This window comes from Capra hircus, chromosome 3 (assembly GCF_001704415.2).
Source record: "Capra hircus breed San Clemente chromosome 3, ASM170441v1, whole genome shotgun sequence".
NCBI lineage: Eukaryota > Metazoa > Chordata > Mammalia > Artiodactyla > Bovidae > Capra > Capra hircus.
Genome location: NC_030810.1, coordinates 23,671,027 through 23,689,618, shown reverse-complemented (window position 1 = coordinate 23,689,618; position 18,592 = coordinate 23,671,027). Strand labels below are relative to the sequence as shown.

General features: G+C 39.7%; 1 protein-coding gene across 1 annotated transcript in view; it reads left to right on the top strand.

The window, feature by feature from the left end:
• The window catches only part of LOC106501971 (cytosolic carboxypeptidase 6), a 1,114,558-nt gene that overhangs the window by 882,081 nt on the left and 213,885 nt on the right, over positions 1-18,592 (top strand). Inside the window, exon 5 of the mRNA XM_018043997.1 lies at positions 16,631-16,847. Within this exon, the coding sequence (XP_017899486.1) occupies positions 16,631-16,847 (217 nt within the window). The remainder of the gene's footprint in view (positions 1-16,630; positions 16,848-18,592) is intronic.

Below are 18,592 nucleotides of genomic sequence, written 5' to 3'. Positions count from 1 at the left end.
ATTTATTTGTTTATTTTTCTCTCCTTCTCACAATTTAAGCTCCATGAAAGCATGAAATTGCTTTTTCACATCTGCTTCCCCAACATCTAGAAGAGTGACAATGGGGAAGCTCTCAGACAATATTTATTGAATCACAAAGGAAGGAAAGTATGAAAGAAAGGAAGACAGCAGGTTGACTCTCAGAGTTTTGACTTGTACAGTTGGTTGGATGTGGATAGTGGAGCTACTTACTGAGTTGGAAGCGTTTTCAAAGGGCTAGTTTTAGGGGAGGTTAGGCGATTCATTTAATTCGGGTTGAAGTTGGAGTAACTTTGAGATATTCAATAGGAATAATTAGGTTGGCAGATGAGTAGGATGACCACATAATTTGGCACCATCCCAACTGAAAGTGAACAGGGAAAGTAAAGTTATATTTTAAAAATACTTCATGTATTGACCTCCAATTATTTTTTTTTTTAATTTTTTTATTTTTTTTTAAATTTTAAAATCTTTAATTCTTACATGCGTTCCCAAACATGAACCCCCCTCCCACCTCCCTCCCCACAACATCTCATTATTTTATGTTGGATTTACAAAATGATTATTTTAAAAATCAATATTCTTTCTAGAAATAAAATTGTGTACATCCATGTATGGTAAAGAAAAAAATTAAAAGCTTATATTTATTTTCTTAAAATAATACAGCTATTTTTATATACATTTCCTCACTTTAATCAGTTTTTTTAGTGATATAAGTATCTAATACTATGACATTGGTATTCTTATGAAAATATTTTTTCTAATATGGCTTTATTATTTTGGGGTTTTGGTGACTTTGCCTTAAGTCTTCTTCAGAATGCATTTTTATGGTTAATAAGTTTGAAATTCTTGACATATTCAATTGATTCTCCTTTATAGATTATAATATTGTTAAATAAAAGGCATTATCTCTAATAGGTATCTACTAGACTTAGAGCAAATTCTCCCAGATTGAGGACATTCTTAATTATAAGCTTGTTGGTACTGAAATTGATAAACATTTCAGTCCAAATATTTTCATAGTTACTATTTTGTTTACTCCCTTTGGAGAAATTTTCTTGGATCTCTTTTTTTTAATATGAAACAACTTTTATCAATTAAGGTGCTTCTTCTTGATTCTTTTATATTTTCACCAAATGCAGATGCTACAAATTTATAAGTCTGTTCAATTTCATTCCACTCTGGTACAATATACAAATATCCAATTAAAAATAGAAGCTTCACCAAAAAATTTTCCTCCTACACTGAAGTATCCCAAATTATAAGCATTGAATTTCAAAATTAAATATTGTACTCCAATCGTGCCTTCATCATTTAATTTGTGCAATTCCTCCCTTGCCTTTGTAGAGATAAATGTCATGTCTTCTTGTTTGAAAGCTTTCTTTTCAACAATCTCAATTTAATAACAGCTTTAAAACCTAAAATACTTTGGTGCTTCATTTGTTGAATATTTGATTCAAGATTTCCAATTTGATTTTAACAAAATGCAACCAAAATTCTGTTCTCATTTAAAGGTCTTAATAGCAAAATTTAGAGGTCTCATTATCCAAAAAAAAACGCACACACACACACACACACACACACAGCAAAATCAACATTGATTAACAAAATATTTTATTAAAAGCTCAAAATCTCTAAGATTCCATTGATGGCAGACAATAAAGAAAATAAGCCTTCCTGAAACTTAAAAAAAAAAAAGTTTTTTGTGTATTTGGTTTAACATTAGCTTCATAAAAAATTGTATAATTTACTTACATTTTATAAATTTGGAGAACTACGGTTTCTACTTTGAGAGTAGAAAATAGAAGCTTATTTTGGATGCAATTTTGATTTATATAACTCAAAATAAATTTCTATTCTATAGGTTTGCTGATTCAATAAGTATATTGCTTTTACCAAAATTTATATTCATGTTACCTTAAAGAAGTAATTTTATCTCACAGTATTATCCCACTAAAATAGTATATAACCTTCAACAGAATGAATTTCTAAAAGCCTTAGTTTGATCCCATGAATTAGATGAAAATAATTGCATTCCATTGGAATTAAGTTAAATTATTTTCTATTTGAAACATCTAATGACAGTGATGTACCATTACTGGCTTTAGTTCTTGTGCTAATAGAGAAAAGACATTAACAGCTATCACTTTATATATAAGAAAACTTGGAATTAAAAATGATTGAAATTATTTTAGAACAGTCATGCACTCTAAATAAAAGTGATACCACCCATCACTGTGAAGTATGGCTTTTCATTTGAAGTATATTGACTGTTCTAAAATAATTTCAATTATTTTTATTCTATGGTTCTGCTTTTACATATGTGAATTATAGTATTTAGACTTACATTTTTTAATTTTATTATTATTATTATTATTTTTTACTTTACAATATTGTGTTGGTTTTGCCATACATCAACATGAATCCACCACGGGTGTACACGTGTTCCCAATCCTGAACCCCACTCCCACCTCCCTCCCCATACCATCCCTCTGGGTCATCCCAGTGCACCAGCCCCAAGCATCCTGTATCCTGCATCAAACCTAGACTGGCGATTTGTTTCTTACTTGATATTATACATGTTTCAATGCCATTCTCCCAAATCATCCCACCTTCTCCCTCTCCCACAGAGTCCAAAAGACTGTTTGATACATCTATGTCTCTTTTGTTGTCTCTCATACAGGGTTATTGTTACCGTCTTTCTAAATTCCATGTATATGCATTAGTATACTGTATTGGTGTTTTTCTTTCTGGCTTACTTTACTCTGTATAATAGGCTCCAGTTTCATCCACCTCATTAGAACTGATTCAAATGTACTCTTTTTAATGGCTGAGTAATACTCCATTCTGTATATGTGCCACAGCTTTCTTATCCATTCATTTGCTGATGGACATCTAGGTTGCTTCCACGTCCTGGCTATTATAAACAGTGCTGTGATGAACATTGGGGTACATGTGTCTCTTTCAATTCTGGTTTCCTTGGTTGTGTATGCCCAGAAGTGGGATTGCTGGGTCATAAGGCAGTTCTATTTCCAGGTTTTTAAGGAATCTCCACACTGTTCTCCATAGTGGCTGTGCTAGTTTGCATTTCCACCAACAGTGTAGGAGGGTTCCCTTTTCTCCACACCCTCTCCAGCATTTATTGCTTGTAGACTTTTGAATCGCAGCCATTCTGACTGGCATGAAATGGTATCTTATTATGGTTTTGATTTGCATTTTCCTGATAATGAGTGATGTTGACCATCTTTTCATGTGTTTGTTAGCCATCTGTATGTCTTCTTTGGAGAAATGTCTATTTAGTTCTTTGGCCCATTTTTTTATTGGGTCATTTATTTTTCTGGAATTGAGCTGCAGGAGTTGCTTGTATATTTTTGAGATTAGTTGCTTGTTAGTTGCTTCATTTGCTATTATTTTCTCCCATTCCAAAGACTGTCTTTTCACCTTGCTTATAGTTTCCTTTGTTGTGCAGAAGCTTTTAATTTTAATTAGGTCCCATTTGTTTATTTTTGCTTTTATTTCCAGTATTCTGGGAGGTGGGTCATAGAGGATCCTGTTAAACCGAGTAGGTGCTGGTGTTTCTTCAGCAGCACTATGTCTTCAGTTTTTATGTGGTCATATTATCAGTACAACCCCTATAGTGGATCATAAATACTAACAAATATTTTATGCAACATTCATGTTTATCACTGAATTTCATGAGAAATGCAAAGTTTTCCTAAACCATATACTTTTTTATTCTTGAGCTCATTGCTGGTGAAAAGTTTATTGCAAAAATTGTTTGAGTATCCAAAAAAAAATTATTTAAGATTTGTAACATATGATAAATACGCTGTGAGCAGACTGTTCTCTATAAGCAAGACTTCTCAGTCTCTATTTCCCAGATGTATTTCACATTTGCCTAACCTATAATTTTCCAAATTTCCACTCAATCCAACCAACTAGTGACCTCAAGGCTCCATGCATCTGGCAGGTTGCTGCATGGGCCACAGTTTGACTGACAGGCACAGTCAGCTACCAGTAGTGGAAACACCTTTGAATACCTCTCCCACAACCATTTGAGACCTGAAGGAGTTAACTGCCTTCCTGTATCTTGACAGGCACACTTAGTTTTATTAGAGAGCACATTTCCTTGAAAAGGAGGTGTTGGTTACATTGGTTGTGGGGAGGATCAGGAACAGATTACCACTGCTTTTCTTTCCTGCATGTTTAAATGGTCCCTCATCCCTTGTCACCTTTTCTTTTGTCCCCTGTCCCACCTGCTTTGCCCATTTCATACCCCAAGCACACTGAGTGTGAATTTGGAACTCATTATTCTGAATCAAGAGATAGTGTGATGCCAGCTCTCCATCATATAGAGCATGGTGATAATCACAGTGACCACTGTGAGCACCTGTTATGTATCAGGCAACAATCTCACCTCTAATCTTCAAAACAAAAGTGTGAGCTAGATATTGTTTTCATTTTATAGATTTGGAAATTCAGGCCAAGGGCTGCAAGATTGACACATAATGGAAGTAAATTAGAGCCCAGGCCTACATTATATCTACTGTACAATGACTCAATTTCTGAAAGGCATCAAAGCCGAAACTGAGCAGAGCTCTTATTCATTCTAACTCAGCTCTGCCTGACTTATTCATCCCCTCATTCAAAATATTTATTGAGTAATGTTGTTAAAATAGGTTCTGTGCAGTGGGACTATAAGAAGATTCCAGTCTAATGACTTCACACCCACCCAGAAACCTTATTATTATTCCATTTATGATGGAGCAACAAAGTAACTTGGATACAAAACTTCAGGGCAAACCTCAACTTCTGTAGATACGGCTAGCAACCCCATCACAAGCACCCAGCATTCTGATGCTTCCTCATATAGCATCTTGCTGCTGCTGCTGCTGCTGCTGCTGCCGCTGTTGCTAAGTCGCTTCAGTCATGTCCGACTCTGTGTGACCCCATAGATGGCAGCCCACTGGGCTCCCCCATCCCTGGGATTCTCCAGGTAAGAACACTGGAGTAGCATCTTATTTACCAGCAAATTATAATTTTGAAAGCATAGACTTTTCACCTGAATCACAAAAACCCTAAGAGGGATGTGTGTGTGTGTGTGTGTGTGTGTGTGTGTGTTAGTCACCCAGCTGTGTCTGACTCTTTTTGACCCCATGAACTGTAGCCAACCAGGCTCCTCTGTCCATGAAATTCTCCAAGCAAGAACACTGGAGTGGGTTGCCATTTCCTTCTCCAGGGAATCTTCCTGCCCCAGGGTTCAAACTCAGGTCTCCCACATTGGAGGCAGATTCTTTACCTTCTGAGCCACAGGACACATTTTAGTAACCATGTTTTACACAGAGGTGCCAGATAGGGTAGAGTCCTTCCCAAGGATTGCTGCTTAGTTGTGGTGGTGGTTTCGTCAGATCCAACTCTATTGTGACCCCATGAACTGTAACCAGCCACACTGCTCTGTCCATGGGATTTCCCAGGAGAATACTGGAGTGGATTGTCATTTCCTTTTCCAGGGGAATCTTCCTGAGCCAGGGCTCGAATCCTTGTGTCCTGCATCGGCAGCAGATTCTTTACCACTGAGCTACCTGGGAAGCCTACTACAGTTTAGACTAGCACCCAACTTCTAGTTTTTTGTCCAGTGTCCTCTCAGGACTCTGGATTGGAGAAGATAGATTACATGACCTAGAGCCTCTCTCTGCATGAGGAGCCTGTCCTTGGAGCATCTGACTAAATTAGCATTCTGCCAGCAGCCACATGTAGGTAGGAATATTGTTGCTGTCCATGACCAGGGGGAATAATCAGTCTCAGCTATTCCCCAGCTCTAAACCAACCAAAGTAATTGGGTTTAATTTTAATTTTTTTAATGGCTTGGAATTAATAGAAGCAGCTGCTGCCACAGTGTGTGGGTGTCCTTCTACAGAAGGCACAGTCCAAAAAAAAAAAAAAAAAAAGAATCCTACACATAAAATAAACTCTGAAAAATAAACAAGAGAGTGTGTAGGACAAAAAGGTTAATTCAAGAATCTAGCAGTGTCTTCTTGTTATCAAAAACTCAGATGGCAATATGTAGCTCTGTCTCTCTCCTCCCACCACTAGTGCCCATCAACCCCTGATAAGACAGTAATCTGATTAGACACAGGCTGTATAAATGTGTTGTCTGAATCTGAGTGCTCCCTCATTCTCTCTTTCTCCTCTTCCCTGTGACTCATCAAGAGATTCCCTGTGACAAAGTGCGGAGAAAGATAAGAATAGATAAGCTGGTGACAAGAGCACTATTATAATTATTTGGGGGAAGGTAGGATTGGAATTAGGAGCAGGTCCTCTCCACCTGGGAAGAGTGTATTTATAATGTGGGCAGCCGTGCTGGTGCCTGGGTGTGCCAGATGCCTGAAGAAAGGAGGGGCCAATTTGTTCAAGCCAGGTGGTAGTCTGGGTTGTTCCAGCCAAACGAAGACTAAAGGCCATGTGTTTTCACGGATGACAAACCAGAGATTCAGCTGCCCTCATGAAGGGAGTGAAGTGAAAGTCACTTAGTCGTGTCCAACTCTTTGTGACCCTATGGACTTGCCTGCCAGGTTCCTCTGCCCATGGAATTATTTAAGCCAGAATACTGGAGTTGGTAGCCATTCTCTTCTCCAGGGGATTTTCCCAAGCCAGGGATCAAACCCAAGTCTCCTCCACTGCAGGCAGATTCTTTACCATCTGAGCCGCCAGGGAAACATGAAATTTTTCTTTAATTTCAAATGTGCCTGGGAAACTGTATGCTAGTTTGCTCCCTGCCTCTGGGTAGATGAAGAAGGGAAGCCAAGAGACTTTCCTGTAGCTGCAATTGTTGGATGAATTTCACAGCCTTGGTGTGGTGGAAAGAATATCTGCTTATTAGTCAGGCAATAGTGTACATCAAACAGCTAGCACACTGTTGGCATATAGGAGGTACTTAGTGTACATTATTCCCCTTGGTGGTATCTGAATGATTGTGTTTTGTATACCTCCTTTAGGATATACAGCCCAAAGAGAGTGATTCTTTTTTATTTCCCTTTCCACTAATTTAAAGAAAAAGTTTCTGTCTGCTATCAAAGAAGACCCTGGAGTTGGTATCCATATAACTACATCCATATTTGCTGCTCAATCAGAAGGAAAGTTAGGGCTACTGTCTTTCAGGTTTTTTTTTAAATTTATTTGTTTTAATTGGAGGCTAATTACTTTACAATATTGTAGTGGTTTTGACCAGAAACCAGAAAACTCCTAGAGGAAAACATAGGCAAAACACTCTCTGACATAAATTATAGCACAATCCTGTATGACCCACCTCCCAGAGTAATGGAAATAAAAGCAAAAATAAACAAATGGGACCTAATTAAACTTAAAAGCTTTTGCACAACAAGGGAAACTATAAGCAAGGTGAAAAGACAGCCTTCAGAATGGGAGAAAATAATAACAAATGAAGCAACTGACAAAGAATTAACCTAAAAAATATACAAGCAGCTCCTGCAGCTCAATTCCAGAAAAATAAACGACCCAATCAAAAAACGGGCCGAAGAACTAAACAGACATTTCTCCAAAGAAGACATACAGATGGCTAACAAACATGAAAAGGTGCTCAACATCACTCAATATCAGAGAAATGCAAATCGAATCCACAGTGAGGTACCATCTCACACCGGTCAGAATGGCTGCTATCAGAAAGTCTTTCAGGGGTTTTCAAAAACTCCTGTGTTAGCTAATAGGCTTCTGAATATATCACTGTGGTCCACAGAGGAGGCTGGACAAGGTAGCAAGGAGATGATGTATCAGCTACTGCAGGCTTAAAACAAAGTTGGTGTCTCCTTGGACTTTTATGCAGCTTATTTTATTTTTGTTTAATCAAATAAACAAGAGGGTTTTTTCCATGGGGGAAAAAAAAAAGTCTTTCAGGGGTTTTGAGGAGGAGTGGGGAATGAGCCATCAGAACCCTTCAGGTTTTGGGCTTTCTCCTCTTCCTCTGTGCTCTGGTGACCTTCAGAACAATGCATTGGTAATTTGGCTAATGGTTTGGCAAGAAGGCAGAGAGAATGGTAAATATGAAGGAATCATTCATCCATTCATCCATTTAGTGAGTCATAAATCCACTCATTCATTCAACAAACATGTTTTGAGCTCCTCTTCAGGGTCAAACATTGTGTTAAGTGCTATGAATTTTGAAGTGAATCAGAAGTACAGGAGTTTCTGTAGTTAGTATTTAGAGCAATTAGTTATTACTGGTGTTGTTGACAAAGACTTCAAAGAGGAAATGTCATTTGACCTGGTCCTTGCTTCTCTTCATAGGGATGAAATATATAGAAAAGTGTGAGAAAGACAATTATAGACTGGCAGAATAGTATTTAAAATGGCATGGAGGTTCTGAAATGGAATGTACTCAAGGAATGACTCAGAGCTTCACATGGAAAGAGCACAATATATATACCTTGGTGTGGCTGAAATTATTTAGTCTAATATGTTTAAAGTTCACTCATTTATCCAATTCATGAGTGTTTTGAAGCATCTCCTTTATTCAAGGTTTTGTGTAGGTCCTCCAGAATCAGGTGAATGTATGATTCCTGCCCTCAGTGAGAACTCAGTCCTATGGTGGAAAAAGGCATATACTCAAGTTGACGTAATGAAATAGAGGCTGTAGAAGAGAAGTATACACAGCATGATTGTGAATGTGTTCAGTATATACGTGCGTGTGTGTGTTTGTGTGTGTGTGCTCACTCTTCCACATGAGAATGCACAACTGAATCTGAGGATATTAGTTATAGCCTCTCTCTCATATGTGGAGGGCCTATTTAATCATCAGGATGGGCCCAGGATGATGACTTGTTTCTAGAACTGGATCATCCTTTAGTGTCTGAGTCCTGAGAGCACACACCGCAGGTCTTGGGGTCAACCTGCCTCTCTGGCAATATCAGATGTTAGACTCTTTCTGGATTATTCTATGGACTCATGCTTTCTTCCAATAGTCATATATAGATGTGAGAGTTGGACCATAAAAAAGGGTGAGCACTGAAGAATTGATGCTTTTGAATTGCGGTGCTGGAGAAGACTCTTGAGGGTCCCTTGGACTGCAAGATCAAACTAGTCAATCCTAAAGGAAATCAACCCTGAATATTCATTGGAAGAACTGATGCTGAAGCTGAAGCGCCAATACTTTGGCAACCTGATGCAAAGAGCTGACTCACTGGAAAAGATCCTGATGCTGGGAAAGATTGAAAGTTAAAGGAGAAAGGGGCTGCTGAGGATGAGATGATTGGATAGCATCACCTATCACAACTCAGTGGACATGAATTTGAGCAAACTCCAGGAGATAGTGGAGGTCAGAGAAGCTCGGCATTCTGCAGTCCATAGTGTCACAAAGAATCAGACATGAGTTAGTGACTGAACAACAACAGCTAGGAGTCATTTACGATCTCTTTCTCTTAAGAAGTATTCTTGACCCTACCTTAATTTTCATCACTTAATCTGTGATAATAGGAATAACTTCAAAGGACTGTTGTGAAGATTAAAGGAATTAATATATGTTGATGTTCCCAGAATGACCTAGCACATGTGCAATGTTAATTATTGTTATATTGCTTCCATTGATATCTTAGACTCTCTGTGTTAAGTGGAGTCAGAAATCTGCCTTGTCTAACTTCATACCAAGTAGAGGAGCTTTTTCATGAGATCCTTTAAAGTTTCCCTTGCTTGTACTCCCCTGTAACATAGACCTTTCTACTTTCCTTTCAGGGAACTGTTCAAGAGTCTCTATATTGAGCTAAAATCTACCTCCCTATGATGCTTACTTTTATCTGTGGAGACGAATCTTCTTTCCCTTTTGCCAGTGGTTTTTAAAATAAGCAAGTAATATTTGAAACTTCTCTGTACCATTTCTAGTGAAAAAGAGAGGGAAAGGGTGACACCATTCCTGTCTTCAAGAAGCCTACCTTGTCTTCGAAGAAATCTCCATTCACTTTTGTTGCTTTTTGTTAAGGGACAAATCGGGTACAAAACTATTTTAATATTACTATCATATGTCAAAGTATAAAAAAACTTTAATAAGGAATGAATAATCAGAGAATACTTCAGAGAGGAGATATGTGAAATGATAGGCATTATTTATACTTTCTCTTGTTCATTAATTAGTACATTTAAAAAATGTTTAAAGCTTTATGACAGTCTACCACACGCCACATCTATGAGTATGAGCTTACAAAGTACGTAGGAAATCTTGTAGGGGAAGCAGTCCAAGTGCAGGAAATATCCAATACAAAGACACAGAGGTATTGGAAGTACGGCACAAAATTATGTTAGGGAGTTGTGAGTAGTTCAGTATGAATAAAACATAGGGTTCAAGGAGGGAGAAATGGTTGATGATACTGACTAACAGGGAAATCTTGGGGAGCCTTTTGAGGATAGGAAGTTATTTCAAGGGTTTTTGGCAAGAGAATTGATGAGAGTACTGTAGATAGGGTTTTTCTGGAAGCAGAAGATAAGGCTATGAGTTGGTGGCAAGTTACCGTAGAGACAATGAGCACAGACTTTGGAGTCACACTAGCCTGTGTCTAACACAGGCTCTGTTGCTTACCAACAATTCCTGTTGCAACCTCAGGAATTTTTTTTTTTTTAACCTCTCTGAGATTTGGATTTTCTTATCTGTGTAAAGGGGATGTTAATACCCCCTAGTTCGTAGGGTGTTGAGAGGATTCAATGATAATGCAAATAAAAAATTGAACATCATGCCTGGACACAGTGAAAATGTAATGAGCAGAATAAGAGAAAAACCAGAAGTGCATTCCAAATGAGACACATTTCTCCCACATAATCCTGTTCCTCTTTTCCTTTATTCTTTGTGTTACTTTGCGTCCTCATGAGTTTGGCCTGCTGAATCCTTCTCAAACAGATTTTTGTTAGTATCCTTAGCGGAGTCTGGAACATCTAATCCCTGAGCAGCGTCTTAGCCATCTTGAATGATCACCCCAGGGTCCATTACCTTCACTTTGTCTGCAAATCAGGTTAAGCTTCTGACATACTCAGGAGAGGAGCTGGGGCAGCTGCAGACATTAGATGAATTCTCCTGATAGCACATGATCAAATGTGGTGGAGACAGCAGACCCTCAGAGTCAAGTTGCTAAACGTGGCTAGAAGAGGAAAAAAACTGAGGTGATTGATTTAAAGTATGGATCTTGATTAGATATACTAGTAAATAAAAACATGCAAACATCAGCATCATAAGCTGAGGGGCTTACGACTATAGGAAACATTGTGTATGAAGTGATTGTGCTCCAGCGCCCTCAGTTTCAGACCTCTGAGTCAGGGTCTGAAGTGGGTGTCACAGACCATTGGCTGGAGACCTCAAAGCCATGTTCACTGGTATTCTCCCTGTATACAAATCTGGAGCCCTGGGACTCACTCCACCAGCCTCACATTTCTGCATGTTCAGTCACATCCCAAATGTAGACCATCACCTCTTCTTCTTATACCCTTATCCCTACACTGGTCTGTTCTCCCTCTAATCTTGGTTTTCCACTGATCCCTCTTCTATCCAAAACATTCTACATGTTACTTTTTTCTATGAAACTCAGCTTTCAGGTTAATAGTCTCCCTTGGATCCCTGGTCTTGTAATCCACTGCTTCCTTTACCTCTTGTCTTTGGTACATGATTCTTAACAAATATTTGCTGAATAAAACAAAGAACTAAGACCTGACTATCCCGGAGGCCATTACTTCCCTCTTTGGCTTCCCAAGTACTGCTTGTTCTCCTACATTCCATATACAGAAAGATCAGGAGGGGACTTCTCACTCCCCATTTTCCTTCCAGGCCATTCCATCTCTATTTCATCACTAATAAGTCCAAAATTTTAATACAGTAGTGTTTAGAGTGAAAATCAGGTTAGAAAGGAAGAGTGCCTCATGGGTTTGCCTTAAAGCCCCATTTGTGTCAGAGGAAGATTGTTGTTTAGTCACTAAGTCATGTCCAACTCTTTGCTACCCCAAGGACTGCAGCACTCCAGGCCCCTCTGTCCTACACTATCTCCTGAAGTTTGCGCAAATTCACTTCCACTGAGTCAGTGATGCTATCTAGCCATTGTTGGTACTGAAACGTTTATTCTTCCTAGTTTTAGGGGTAGGAGCCACACAGCCTCTATTGGTGGCCAGGAGCCACACAGCCTCTATTGGTGGCCCTAAGCACACCTCTAGACAGCCTTTGATACTATCACAAGCTTCTATGTGAGAAGCCCTGTTCCTTCATTGCTTACTGTTCTCTCTACGTCTTGTCCTCCTCATCACTTTTGGAATCCTACCCATCTTTGACTCCGTGGCCTGTCATATCAGCACGTTTATCTAGTAGTCAGACTTGTCATACTTTCTATACTTGCACAGCTACTCCCTGTCCTTCCTCTGACTGATACGTGACCTTCTCTCACCTATCCCTTACACTGGCATAATCATGGAACTTTAATTCTTTCACTGACTTAAAGGTACCCTGTGATCTCAGGATAATGTTTAACCTGTCCCTTCATATGAAGTCATCCCTTTGTATCTTCAGATGCAGACCCCACAGATATGGAGGGACGACTGTCATCCATTTCTAATCTGACTTCTGTCTTCCTCTTCAGACACATTTCTCATGATTTCCCTTCCTATTCTTTGTGCTTCAGCCATGGTGAATTCCTTGCAGTCCCAGGCTTTCACTTGTTTTAGTGCATACTCATATCTAGAATGCCAGAAGCCTATAATTTATCAAGAGGGAACCTGGAGAAATGTTACAGGAACAGCTCAGTTCAATTCAGTTGCTCAGTCCTGTCTGACCATTTGCAACACCAAGGACTTCAGCACGCCAGGCTTCCCTGCCCATCACCAACTCCTGGAACTTGCTCAAACTCATGTCCATCGAGCCAGTGATGCCATCCAACCATCTCATCCTCTGTCGTCCCCTTCTCCTCCTGCCTTCAATCTTTCCCAGCATCAGCATCTTTTCCAATGAGTCAGTTCTTCGCATCAGGTAGCCAAAGTATTAAAGCTTCAGCTTCAGCATCAGTCCTTCCAATGAACATTCAGGACTGATTTCCTTTAGGATTGACTGGTTGGATCTTCCTGCAGTCCAAGGGACTCTCAAGAATCTTCTCCAACACCACAGTTCAAAAGCATCAATTCTTCGGTGCTCAGCTTTCTTTATAGTCCAACTCTCACATCCATACATGACTACTGGAAAAACCATAGCTTTGACTATACAGACCTTTGCTGGCAAAGTAATGTCTCTGCTTTTTAATATGCTGTCTAGGTTGGTCATAGCTTTTCTTCCAAGGAGCAAGTGTCTTTTAATTTCATGGCTGTAGTCAACATCTGCAGTGATTTTGAAGCCCAAGAAAATAAAGTCTGTCACTGTTTCCATTGTTTACCCATCTATTTGCCGTGAAGTGATGGAACCTGATGCCATGGTTTTCGATTTTGAGTTTTAAGCCAGCTTTTTCACTCTCCACTTTCACCTTCATCAAGAGATTCTTTAATTCCTCTTCTCTTTCTACCATAAGGGTAGTGTCATCTGCGTATCTGAGGTTATTGATATTTCTCCCGGCAATCTTAATTCCAGCTTGTGCTTCATCCAGTCCAGCATTTCTCATGGTGTACTCTCCATATAAGTAAAGTGACAGTATACAGCTCTGATGTACTCTTTTCCCATTTTGGAACCAGTTTGTCATTCTATGTCTTGTTTTAACGGTTGCTTCTTGGCCTGCATACAGATTTCTCAGGAGGCAGGTTAGATTTTATTTCCATCTCTTGAAGAATTTTCCAATTTGTTGTGATCCACACAGTTAAAGGCTTTAGTATAGTCAATGAAGCAGAAGTAGATGTTTTTCTGGAATTCTCTTGCCTTTTCTGTGATTCAATGGATGTTGGCAATATAATCTCTTGTTCCTCTGCCTTTTCTGAATCCAGCTTGAACATCTGGAATTTTTCAGTTCACATACTGTTGAAGCCTCACTTGGAGAATAATAGATAATAACAAAGCCTCTCACTTTACTAGCGTGTGAGATGAGTGCAGTTGTGCAGTAGCTTGAACATTCTTTGGCATTGCCTTTCTTTGGGATTGGAATGAAAACTGACCTTTTCCAGTCTTGTGGCCACTGCTGAGTTTTCCAAATTTGCTGCTGGCTTACTGAGTGCAGCAAAGTACACTTGAGTGTTACAGTACCTGCAATTGATTGTTACAGGTACTGACTTGGAATCAGAAAGAAAAAGATTTGAATCCCAGCTTTGTGATTTACTAGCTTGAGAGCATGGATAAGTAAGCTCCTTAACTTTTATGACCCTCCATGACCACATCTTCTAAGTGGAATAACAACTTAGTGTGGATGAAACCTCCCATATCAGTAAACAAGGATGTTCAGACACTAAGCCATAAAGCAGTGCAGTCACCCCCAACTGTGCACCCCTAGGGATTCAGGATGGAAGCAAAAACAGGATACTGGCCCTAGGTAGTTAAAGTGCATATCAAAGGAACTATTTCAATAAGTCCAAACTCTTTTCTTTCTATACATAGAAAAATGCTGAATTCATTAACTTGAGATATCTGAGTTTTTTCTTTAATTAACAGTAATCTTTTAAAGTTCCCATTTCATGTTTTCCATCTAATGTTTGTGTGGGATTCATAACAGCCTGGATAGAGGCAAGCAGTATAAGCCAAAATATGGACAGCATCAGTGCCATGTAATGTTTCCTCTTCCACAGAAAGTCCATAGACTGACCTCCCTTCCTGACCACTGAGGCAGCCTCAGAGAGACACAAGGTAGAAACAAGGTTCTATAACAAATTGCTAGCATGTTAGAATGCTTTGGAGCTCTTTGGAAAAAACCCTGATGCTGGAAAAAATTGAGAGCAGGAGGAGAAGGGGACAACAGAGGATGAGAAGGTTGCAAGGCATCATCAACTCGACAGACATGAGTTTGAGCAAACTCCAAGAGGTATTGAAGGATAAAGCAATGGCACCCCACCCCAGTACTCTTGCCTGGAAAATCCCATGGACAGCGGAGCCTGGTAGGCTGCAGTCCATGGGGTCGCTGAGAGTCAGACACGACTGAGCGACTTCCCTTTCACTTTTCACTTTCCACTTTCACACATTGGAGAAGGAAATGGCAACCCACTCCAGTGTTCTTGCCTGGAGAATTCCAAGGACGGGGGAGCCTGGTGGGCTGCCATCTATGGGGTTGCACAGAGTCGGACACAACTGAAGCGACTTAGCAGCAGTAGTAGCAGCAGCAAAGCCTGGTGTGCAATAGTCCGAGGGGTCACAAAGAGTAAAACACCACTTAGCAACTGAACAACAACAAGGAGACCTTGAATTATCAGTGGACAGTCATGGAAAAGGCACAGTTTGATATGGGTTTTGTAGGATTAATAGGATTTTAAGAGACACAAATAAGAGACAGTCTCTGTAGGGAAATAGCGAATCATTTGGATACTATACAAATGAGGGAGTGCAGTGAGCCTGTGAAGTGGGTGAATGTAAAGATGTTATGGGAATTATGACTGGAATATTTTGCCTTTTCTCATGTATATGTTTTAGTGTTGCTTGTTCGAGAATGAACATGTTAACTTAGCAGAATTGCTTACACAGTGCATTTTAAAGCAGTATTTCCCCAAATGCTTCTTTGTAAAATTAGTCTCATGGAATGCTCTGTAGAAAAATAATAAACAATAGTAATAATTTAAAGAAATGTTGAATATTCTTTTCTTCTCCCTTGAATATTCACAGTGTGTATTAACTTATTTTAAAAGGCCCGAATTAGTGTTATAATACCAAAACCTGACTTCCCTGGGAAAGTAGGCCTTTCCTATTTATGTGATTATAACATCACACTATTTCCCCTCAATGCACTTTTAGAGTCTGTAACTATATTATATATTTATTTAAATTATTTTGTTGACTGCTTCCCCACCAGGATATATACTCCATGAGGACAAATATCTGTCCTATCTTGTTTACACCAATAATCTAGCACAATGTCTGGTGTTTAACAGGTGCTCAAAATAGGAATAAATAATGAATAAAACTTGTTTGCTTTTGACTTTGAATTGTCTATACAGTTGATAAAGGGTAGGGCTGGAATTTGAACCAAATACTGCCAGATTCTAGTCTTTTTAAAAATAATTAATGATGCGTTTTTGGCTGTGCTGGGTCTTTGTTACTGCACAGACTTTTCTCTAGTTGTGGTGAGTGGCGGCTACTCTCTAGTCGCTGTGTGCAGCTTCTCATTGCTGTGGCTTCTCGAGTTGTGGAGTACAAGCCCTAGACGTGTGGGTTGCAGTAGTTGTGGCTCCTGGGCTCTAGAGCACAGGGTCAATAGTTGTGGTGCTTGGGCCTAGTTGCTCCATGGCGTGTGGGATCCTGGACCAGAAACTGAACCCATGTCTCCTGCATTGGCAGGTGAATTCTTTACCATTGATCCACCAGGGAAGCCCCCCCAATTCTTTTTGACCAGAGGTTGGTATACACTGTCATTCTTAGCCATCACCTAGGATTCTTGATGTTACAGTTTTACTCTTGGGCATTTATTGCCATTGATTACAGTTTGAAGCTTGAATGACTGATACATCCAAATTTCTTTGTATCTTTCAGGCAAAGACTGCCGCCCAAAAATGTCTACTACTACCGCTGCCCGGACCATAGGAAAAATTATGTGATGTCCTTTGCATTTTGTTTTGACCGAGAAGAAGATATTTACCAATTTGCTTACTGCTACCCTTACACATACACTCGCTTTCAGCATTACCTTGACAGCCTGCAAAAGAGAAACATGGATTACTTCTTCCGGGAGCAGCTGGGTCAGAGCGTGGTAAGGCCCACTGGGAAACATGCAGTCTGGGGGAGGAGCTTAGCATCAGTTTTTATAGGATGCAAATAATATATATTAGTGCTTTGTAGACTATATGCTGTGGAAATTTTAAAAATCATGGTTTTTTGTGTGTAATATTTTGATACTTTGACTACCAGGAAGTCAAAGAATAGGAGTAAAGCAGATGCATGTCCTTCTGAATGAAGCTGATAAATCTCTCTAACAAAATACAAAAGTTCTGGAGAATCCCCGAAACTCCGAGGGAAAAAAGGTTTCTACTAGGTATTGCAAAAGGTGTGAAAGCATTTATGAGTCTAAGCTTATGAGATGAAGAGTAAGTTTGCTTTTTAGTGAATTTAATTTGCCTGCAATACAGATTAGCAGGTGGTGTGCAGTATGGTTTTTCTGTCCATAGTGTGCTCATCTGTCACTTATTAGGTCCCCAGCCCTTCTTCCTTCCCAGGTTTAGTTCTCTGGGTCTGGAGATTTCAGTCTTACAATCTATACTAGTTTCCTATTGCTGACATAACAAATTGCATCGACTTGATGGCTTAAAACAACATAAATTTATTATCTTACAGTTCAGGAAAAGTCTGAAGTTGGCCTCTCTGGGCTAAAATCAAGGTATCAGCAAGATCTTTAACTAAATCACAGCTATAAAGTCCCTTTTGTCATGTAAGGTAGCATGTTCACAGGTTCCAAGGATTAGAACCTGGGCGTTTGGGGAAAGGGGGTGCACTGTTCTGCCTACCACATCCTCCTACTCTCTTTTCCTCTCTTTCCCCTCCGCCCACCCTAAAAGCGTTCTATAAGGATATAAAAGTGCTCTGCCTACCAGATGCACAAGCTTTGTTCTCTGTGGTCAGCAGTACTTCCTTCAGCTGCTAATAAAGAATATCGTCCCTCTACTCCAACACTCTTCCTAACAGTGTTTCTGATGGGTGGCATGTATATTTGGTGCCTATATCTTTTGAACTGAGAATTGGGACACATGGTGTGTCAGTCAGCCTTCTAGCAAGAAACAGATGGCAGCCTCACATTAGGATGACTTGAGAGGAGCTTAATAAATGGGCCGTTTGCAAGGTGTGGGCACTGCGCACAGAAGCCATGGGGTAGAGTGCAGTTCCCTGGGGCCTGACAGCGCAAAGGAACTGAAGGGAGGGAATGGCAACCAGAACCCAATAGGAGAGAGTCATGCAGTGGGCCACCTTGAGTGGAACAGTGACCTTCAGTTGAGGAGCAAAGTTAGCCTGAGATGACCCAACAGGGAGGGAGCTGAGAAAAATAAATACAGAGAACCCACTTTCTTACTTCCCTCTGACCTTCTGCCAGGGGTTCCTATTGACCAACCCGATTGGAAATTAGAGGACAAGAGACCACTGAAGTAATCCATACAGACAGGTCTTCCTGAACAAAGAAAATGGTGAAGAAAGGCAGAGAGTGGTTGTAGAGAGCCAAATAGAACATATTAGGTACATATGGTCTGATCAACAATGTATTACTGGAAACAGTGAAATTATTTGGGGTGGGACTGTTGGAGAAATTCTGAGATGAATGTTTGCCACACACATGATTTATCATATAAATTAAGAGCAAGAGAGTTTCAGTCAATACTTGTGACTTTTAAGGGCAGTATCTATTTGTTTCAGGCTTTCTTGGTGGCTCAAATGGTAAAGTATCTGCCTACAATGCAGGTTCAATCCCTGAGCTGGGAAGATCCCCTGGAGAAGAGAATGGCTACCCAC